At 38.1% G+C, this 8566-nt stretch overlaps 1 protein-coding gene across 1 annotated transcript; it reads right to left on the reverse strand.

Moving 5' to 3' along the window:
* LOC18781122 (probable leucine-rich repeat receptor-like protein kinase At1g35710) lies at positions 442-4384 on the reverse strand. The gene is made up of 2 exons (XM_007212526.2): positions 1296-4384; positions 442-1202 (listed from the first exon to the last, which is right to left on the reverse strand). Exons 1-2 carry the CDS (start codon positions 4105-4107, stop codon positions 808-810), a joined length of 3207 nt encoding a protein of 1068 aa, XP_007212588.2. The 5' UTR covers positions 4108-4384; the 3' UTR covers positions 442-807.

Below are 8566 nucleotides of genomic sequence, written 5' to 3' on the forward strand. Positions count from 1 at the left end.
TACAAAGAGTCCATAGCATTTTTTGCTGAATTTTTTGGAGTTTAGGATTAATTTTTAGTGAATTTCGAGGCTCGGACTGGGTTCGCCCTGAATGCAAGAGTCTGTCGGTCTTGAGGGTCAGACTAGAGGGTTTAAATGATTTTTTTAGAACTAGTTTCGCAACAAACAAAATAAGGAAATCAAAACGAAAAAGAAAAAAGAAGAGTTGAAAGTTCATCACTACAATATATTTTATTAAATAGGATCATCTTATTTTTGTGTCATGATCAGATACGGTACTCAAAGTACCATTTAGAGCATAGATCAGTTGCTCAAGTGTGAGGTTGGGACCTAATCCTTTGAATTCTCTGATACTAAAAATGCATGATGACACTATAAAAGCAAAGGAAAAAAAATATGACAGTGTGGATTGGAACCGAATGCTGCAAAACCTGCTACATATCCTTATTTTATTTTTCATTCTTCACTTTCATAATAGGTTCAAACAAAAATTGCTTTCAAAAGAGGAGAGTTATAAGCTAACATTGATGAAGTCGAGGATAACTGCTGCATCGGAACTCAACTTCATGTCCACTAACCCATTTGCTACAAGCATACATTCTTTGTCTACATCATCACCACCTAGTACTTAGATTCATAATGTAGAAAAGAAAAAAATGTAGACTCCCTATTTGTGACCATTATTCATTTGGTCACTACGGACCTTTTTTCTTGTAGTGAACATTTACAAGTACAAACATCTAAGAAGAATTAGAACAAGGAAGACACAAATGAAGTGAAATACAGCCAAAGCAGCATATATCCTAATCAGGTTGTGAAACCATCAAGAGCAAGTAATTCACCAAATGTTGTCATATGTAATGGCTTTGACAAATGCAGCCTCTGAGTTGATGAGAGGAGCTGAGAAACTTTCTTCATCGTTGGACGACACTGTGGACTGGGATTCAAGGATGCAAATGCTATCTTCACAAGAGACACCACCTCCTCTGCTTCTTGTTTTGTGGGTGGCAAGATGCGTTGGTCGAGAATGTCCAAAATTGGCATTTCTGGGGCAGGTGATGCAGATGAGGATGACGATGACGCCCCGGATGATAAAGATGAGAAAACATCTCCTGAATGTCTTCCCATAATTATTTCCAATGTGACAACTCCAAAGCTATAAACATCGCACTTCTCAGTTACTTCCATTGTATATGCAAGCTCTGTTCAGAAACAACTCACACAAGAAATTGTATCATGCATAAATCATACACACCAAGTACAAAAGACAGAGATTTCAGTGGTCAAAACATTACCTGGTGCCATGTAGCCATATGTGCCTGCAGCGGCAGTCCAATTAGTTGAGTCTGGATTTAAAAACTTAGCAGTCCCAAAGTCTGAAACACAGGCCTCATATTCAGAATCCAACAAAATGTTCTTGCTTGAGATGTCACGATGTACAATCGGTGGCAAGCAATCATGGTGCATGTAAGACAAGGCATGAGCTACACCTTTAACAACATTCACCCTTTTGTTCCACCCCAACACTTCAGCTTCTTCATCTTTGCTCAACATTGCGGCCAAGCTACCTCTTTCAAGATACTCATACACCAAAAACGAGTGTCGTTTATGTGCACAGAAACCATAGAGCTTCACAATGTTTCGGTGTCTTATCTCAGTGAGTGCCCTTACTTCATTTAAGAACGCTTTCTGAAGATTTGTCTCGCCATCCCACAACAGATGGAGTTTCTTCACGGCCACTAAGTTGGTAGATGACAAATTCACTTTATAAACGCTTCCATGTACTCCCTTCCCAATACAATAAGTGGAATCAAAATCTTCTGTTGCTTTTATGATTTCCTCATACATTGATTTTCCATCAAAATTTAAAACAGAAAAGGAGATTTCTTCATGCATGGTGCTTTGGTCTTTATCCTGATGCTTATTCTTTCTTTGCACTACAATGAAAATTGTAAAGAAAGCAGATAGAAATACAAATACTGCAAGAAGAGAGAATATTAATTTGAAGTGCTTTTTTGAGCCACGTTTATTGCAGGGTGGCAGAGTGCCAACTGTGCCACACAATCCTTTGTTCCCTTGTAATGCTTCTGGCAGAGCTTCTCGAAATGCGTTGATGTTGGGAAGGGGACCTTCCAAGTGATTGTAGGATATGTCTACATACAACAAGCCATGCATGTCTTGGAAACTTGTTGGTATGAAACCCGAAAGATTGTTGTGGGAAACATTGAGCATCACCAAACTCTCCATGTTGCTCATTTTTGATGGTATCTTACCTTCAAGTGAGTTATGACTTAAATCCAGGTCCGTCAACTGAACTAACGCCCCCAACTCAAGTGGAACTTCTTGAGCCAACTTGTTGTTGCTCAAATTCAAGTAGTGCAATCTGAACAAGTCGCCTAGAATGCCAGGAATTGACTCATGGAATTTGTTTGTAGACAAGTCAAGATATTCAAGATTAGTCAATGATCTGAATTCTGACGGTATACGACCCGAAAGGTGATTTCTATTCAACATCAACTTCTCCAAAGAAGTGAGTCTCCCAAATTCCTTTGGGATCGTGCCAGCTAAATTATTCGAAGAGAGATCAAGCTCATGAATTTGGGTTGCATTTCCGATCTCAGTTGGTATGGTCCCAGTAAGGTTGTTTCCCGCAAGTCGTAGGGTTTTTAACAATGGGCATTGTCCCCATTTGCGTGAGATTTCACCATACAAATTATTGTGGCTTATATCTATAAAATCAACATTTGGATAAACACCAAAGTCTTCAGATATATTGCTTGTCAATTGGTTCCTTTCAAGACGGACCCTGAATAAACTTCTGCATGTTTTTAAGCTTTTGGGTATTGGACCAGTGAAATGGTTGTCGCTTGCTGAAAAGTTTATGAGTTTTCCACCTTGGCAAATATTATGGGGTAAATGACCAGAAAATTGGTTTGTATCCAAATACAACATGGTCAACTTTTTGAGATTCTCTATCTCTTGAGGGATGGGGCCGGAAAGTTGGTTATCTCGTAGGTTTAAATTTTCCAAGTTGCTTAGGTTACCAAACGAAGCAAGAATTGAACCATTAAGCTGATTCACGCTCAAGGATAGCTCCACAATAGATTTCAAGTTCTCTATCTCTTTGGGAATAGAACCTGAAAGTTGATTGTCATCCAAGTACAAAGTGTTTAACTGGTTTAAGTTACCAATATTTGGAGGGATGGGACCACTTAAAGTATTATAGGACAACTCAAGATCTACAAGGGACTTCAAGTTACCTATCTCAATAGGAACAGTGCCAGAAAGTTTATTTTCAAAGAGATAGAGATAGGAAAGGTTTGTTAGATCACCTAGTGATCTTGGAATTGAACCATTGAGTTGATTTGCACTCAATTCTAGATCCACAAGAGATTGCAAGTTCCCTATCTCTTCGGGAATCAAACCAGAAAGTTGATTGGTATGCAAATACAAAGTGTTTAACCTTTCCAAGTTCATAATATTTTGAGGGATGCAACCACTTAAAATGTTGGAGGACAACTCTAGATCTACAAGAGACTTCAAGTTACCTATCTCATTAGGAATAGTGCCAGAAAGTTTATTGCCATAGAGATAAAGATAGGTGAGGCTTGATAGATTACCTAGTGATCTTGGAATTGAACCATTGAGTTTATTCTCAGAGAAAATTAACTTCACAAGAGATTTTAAATTCCCTATCTCTTCAGGAATAGAACCAGAAAGTTGATTACCGTAGAGATAAAGATGAGTAAGTCTTGTTAGATCACCCAGAGATCTTGGGATTGAACCGTTGAGTTTATTCTCATTCAAATATAGCTCCACAAGGGATTTCAGGTTGCCTATCTCATTGGGAGTATCCCCCCAGAATGCATTTTCAGCGAGCTGGAGAAATGTAAGATTTTTTAGGAGACCGATTTCTGGTGGGATTCTCCCAGACAATTTGTTCTCAGAGAGATCAAGATAGTAGAGTTTAGAGAGGTAACTGATTTCAGGTGGGATGGCATCAAAGAGTTTGTTCATATTGAGATCAATATGTTCAAGATTAGGGAAAGACAAGAATGGAAATTCATGTAGCGTACCTTGTATACCATATCTGGAAAGGTTTATCATGCTGACACTTCCAGCTGCGTTGCATGAAACACCAGTCCAAGTGCATGGGCTTGTTTTTGGTTTCCCCTCGCTGCTGGAAGAGTTGGTGGCATTAATATTATGAGTGGGAGGGTACCAGGTGAGATTATTGAGGGCTTGATTTTGAAATAAGCTGGCTTTCCATTTGAGAAGAGCCTTTGCTTCAGTATCAGAAGCAAAAGCAACCAAATTTGGTGATGAAACATACAACAAGATAACAAGGCAACATGATAGAAAGCATACTTTACCATAACTTAAGGATCTCATGGTTATTGTTTTAAGCACTAAAAGTATGGGCAGTGCCTTACTTATAGGGCAGTGCCTTAGCCTTTGGGATTCAGAATTGAAAATCTTCTGGAATCTCTTCTATCTCAAGTATACAATGGTTGGAGTCTTCCATACACTTTGAGTCAAAGTCTATCTCTCATTCTTTAAAGTCGCATTTGCAGCTTGACATGTGTCCCACCCAAATGCTTGACACTAGTGTGTTAGAAGAACTAAACGCAAAATTGTCGTTTGTTGTTTTGATTTACCGTACATAGGAATAGGAATAGGAATGTGAAATTGATGCTTTGCTTTCGTAAACTTGTTTTCCAAAATTTCCTAACCTCATAATTATTGCGTGAGCTTGCCATTGTTAGCACTACAAAGAACTTAAAATATTGAAATGAAAATTGTTAGGTTCCAATAAAATTGTCTATGTATAAAATATTAGAACTCTCATACACTGAAATATAGGAAAGAAACACACAATTATCTCCATATCTTCAGTCAAAGTCTCTATCTCTTATCTTTTTTATGAAATGAGAGCTTAATGGATGTTATTGGTGGATCAGCAAAGAAGGTTTGTTGTATGCTTGACAGAAGGGGTTGAAATTTGTCCCACATTGAACTGTTGTTGAGTAAATGGACGACCAAGAAGGCCAAAGAGACCTGTGGCAGTGGCTGTCACTTCACTTTGGGTTTCTATCTCTTATCTTTTTTATGAAATGAGAGCTTAATGGATGTTATTGGTGGATCAGCAAAGAAGGTTTGTTGTATGCTTGACAGAAAGGGTTGAAATTTGTCCCACATTGAACTGTTGTTGAGTAAATGGACGATCAAGAAGGCCAAAGAGACCTGTGGCAGTGGCTGTCACTTCACTTTGGGTTTCCTTCGGGATAGTAGGGCTACTGCTCTCTGAAAGTGACTGCGCGTCGGATTAATTGACTTTCTCTTCACCATGGGGCTCACGCACACGACTGAAAAGATCATTCAATATTCTGTGTTTTTTTCTTCTTTTATTTTTGAAAATGTATTCTGATTGTTTCGTATAGGATGAGTTAGTTTGGTGGTTTGATTTGAACTGGATTGGACCAAGACAGTTCTTATGAGTCACATCCGTCTAAATGAGACTTGTCAGACTATAAAAAATGAAACAAATTCATTCATTTCCTTAATTTTTTTTTTTTTTTTTTACACAAAGGTGATAAACAAGTACCCAAAAAAAAAGGAACTATGTCCTGGAGGATTAGGTGAGTATTCTACACTAAACGGGCATAATGGTCGTCGGACTACCAAAGTAGCCTACCTTCTCAATTGTAATGGTCGTCGGACTACCTAAACCCTAATTCATTCTTTTTAAAAACGGAAAATATCACTTTTGTTTTGTGTAGTTTGCAAGTTTTTCCACTTTGATCCATGTAGTTTTAATTTTGTCAATTTAACCCTTGTAGTTTGATTCTATCACAATTCAAGGACACATCCAAATTTCCACCCAAAATACTGCTCAGTAAGGGACACGTGTTTATTCCGTCAAGAAATTGGAAGGAAATTTGGACGTGTCCTTAAATTGCAATAAAATCAAACTACCTGGGCTACATTTCCAGAATTGAAACTACAGGGAAGAGAGTGGAAATTTTGTCAAACTACATGGACGAAAAGGCGCATTTATCCTTGCACCCAAGATCCTAATTCGATTCCCCCCTCCTTCAATATTGCTTGTATGGAAGAAAAAAAAACCAAAATGATAAAAAATGATGTTCAACGTTATCCACAACTTTTTCAAGTACATGGCCGCTTAAGGATGCGAAGATTGTAAGTTTTGTTTCAAGTACTTGTGCCAAACGCTATTTTCAATGTATTGATTTTGAGAGAAATAGTATTGTTTTGTTGGTTGGTATGAACATTGAACCTATGTCTTATATGTTGGCCTTTGCTGCTCAGACACAAAACAGAAGTGACCAAAGTGAAAGCATAAAGAGTATCTAATTAACACCTTATTTTAACTGTGACATTGTAGATATAAACAACTTGTTGGAATATTACCCTTAGGCCCCGTTTGGTTGTATGGAAATAGGAACGAAGAACATTAAAGGGCATAAGGGGGCAGGAAATAATTTCGCAATAACACAACGTCTAAGAAGAATTGGAAGAACGTGCTGACACAGAGTGAAATATTATTATAGGAAAGAAGCACATTTTCAGGTTGCAAAGTCATTGAAAGTAAGCAATTCAGCACATGTAATCATATGCAATGGCTCTTGTTGATACTCTTTTTGGGAGGTCAACTTAGAGAGAAGAGCAGGTAGTCTTCAGCAGGGGAGAAGGTGAGGACCTTCAATAAGGGAAGAGCCTGCAGAAGACAAAGTAGGAGAAGCAGTCGTTAAGCTTCGGACACCGGTGTGGTGCCGGCCGAAGGCTCTTCGATGCTTAAGTCAGCTAAGAGTGGTAACTTTGGCAGAGTAACAGTAAAAGTGAGAAAGTAGTTACCATTTTTACTTGGGTAATGTTCCCTATTTATAGGGAGGTGAAAATGAGAGGTTTGCACAAAGTTTCGATGTGGAACTTTGTGCAAGTCACCGTGGTGGTGACACGTGTCTTGGAGATTAGGTTCGGCAGTTGGGAGCTTCGGTAGTCGGGAGCTTCAGCAGGTGTCTGGCACCTTGAAAGAGTGTCTTCCTTCGGCAGGGGAGAAGGCGTGTCTGCCTTGGTGTTAGTCGTTTTGAGACTGGCTATGCTCGGTTGATTATGGTGTAAACAGCCTTGACAAAAGCAACATCTGAGTTGAGAGGCATTGAGAAACTTGCTTCATTGTTGGACCAGATTGCAGACTGGGATTCAAGCATGCAAACGCTATCTTCACAACAAAGACCACTTCCCCTGCTTCTTGATGTGTAGGAGGGGAAATGCGTTGGTCCAAAATATCCTCCATTGGCATTTGATGGGCAGGTAATGCAGAAGATGACAACAAAGACACAGATGATAAAGATGAAAATAGATCTCCTGGATGCCTTCCCATAATCAGTTCCAACGTTACTACTCTGAAGCTATACACGTCGCATTTCTCATTCACTCCCATTGTATAAGCAAGCTCTACTTATAAAATCTCGTAGCAGTGGCATTATTAGTATTCTTTGTTGTTCGGAATACTGTTTCTCACTATGTTTTACATATTTGTGAGCTGGGAACTCCAAACTACCTAGCTGAATCATAAACCGTAGATCACACTCAGCTCTGACAAATCAAACAGAGAGAAAAATAACGTTTTTATACGTGGGTATGTTTGAGTAATATCATGCATAGATTTGGTGTTAACATGGCTTGGAACGTTTTCAAGTTCTGCTCAGTCATTTTTAAATGATGAAAGTTTGTATCCTTAATTTTCAAAAGAAAATAATTGTTGAGCAAAATGAAAATTAGGTACAAGTTCAGGAGGGATTTCAATAGCCGGGGTTGAGGTTGTTGCTCTATCTTGGTGATTTTTTTTTTTTTTATAGCTTTGTACATTTTTATTTGTTCTTATTCAAGTTCACCCAACAATTTTTATTTTATTTTTTAAAGACATTTAAATTCAAGTCTAATCCTATTAATAAAATTTCATATAGAGAGGCTGCCCAAGACGACGTAATTGAGGTTAAATTAGTTTTCTACAATTTTGTTTGCCATAAATAATTAAGACATTAGTATGCAAAACATTTTTTGTTGGTTGAACTTGGCGATATGCAGGGTTTAAATAGAAACCTATATATTTGTTGTCTTTATCACTTGACTTGGCTGCTACTGAGAGTTTGAGAGGCCTTAAAATGAGTGTGTTCATCCGTTTTAACTAAGAATTAACAAGATAACTTATTAAAGCAGCCATTCAACTCCATGCACATGACTTGGAAAACTAATTCAATTATGTTTGTTTTTTAATATGCACAGCTTTCTCAAAGACTTTTCTTTGATCAAGGGTTCCTCAACCTAGATGTTTTTGAGAGAAAAATATATTGGAATTACTGAAATGAAATTGATGGAAAGTGAGAGGCTACTATTTGCGTGACATATGGGTTCAAAAGTGTCCCACCTGAATACTGGACACTATGTCACATGGTATATCATAAGCAACAAGCTTCAACAAATGCATCCTCTTCGAATAGAAAGATACTGAGAAGGGTTTTTGTCATAAATGGTCCTTGAA

This window comes from Prunus persica, chromosome G4, assembly GCF_000346465.2.
Source record: "Prunus persica cultivar Lovell chromosome G4, Prunus_persica_NCBIv2, whole genome shotgun sequence".
Lineage (NCBI taxonomy): Eukaryota > Viridiplantae > Streptophyta > Magnoliopsida > Rosales > Rosaceae > Prunus > Prunus persica.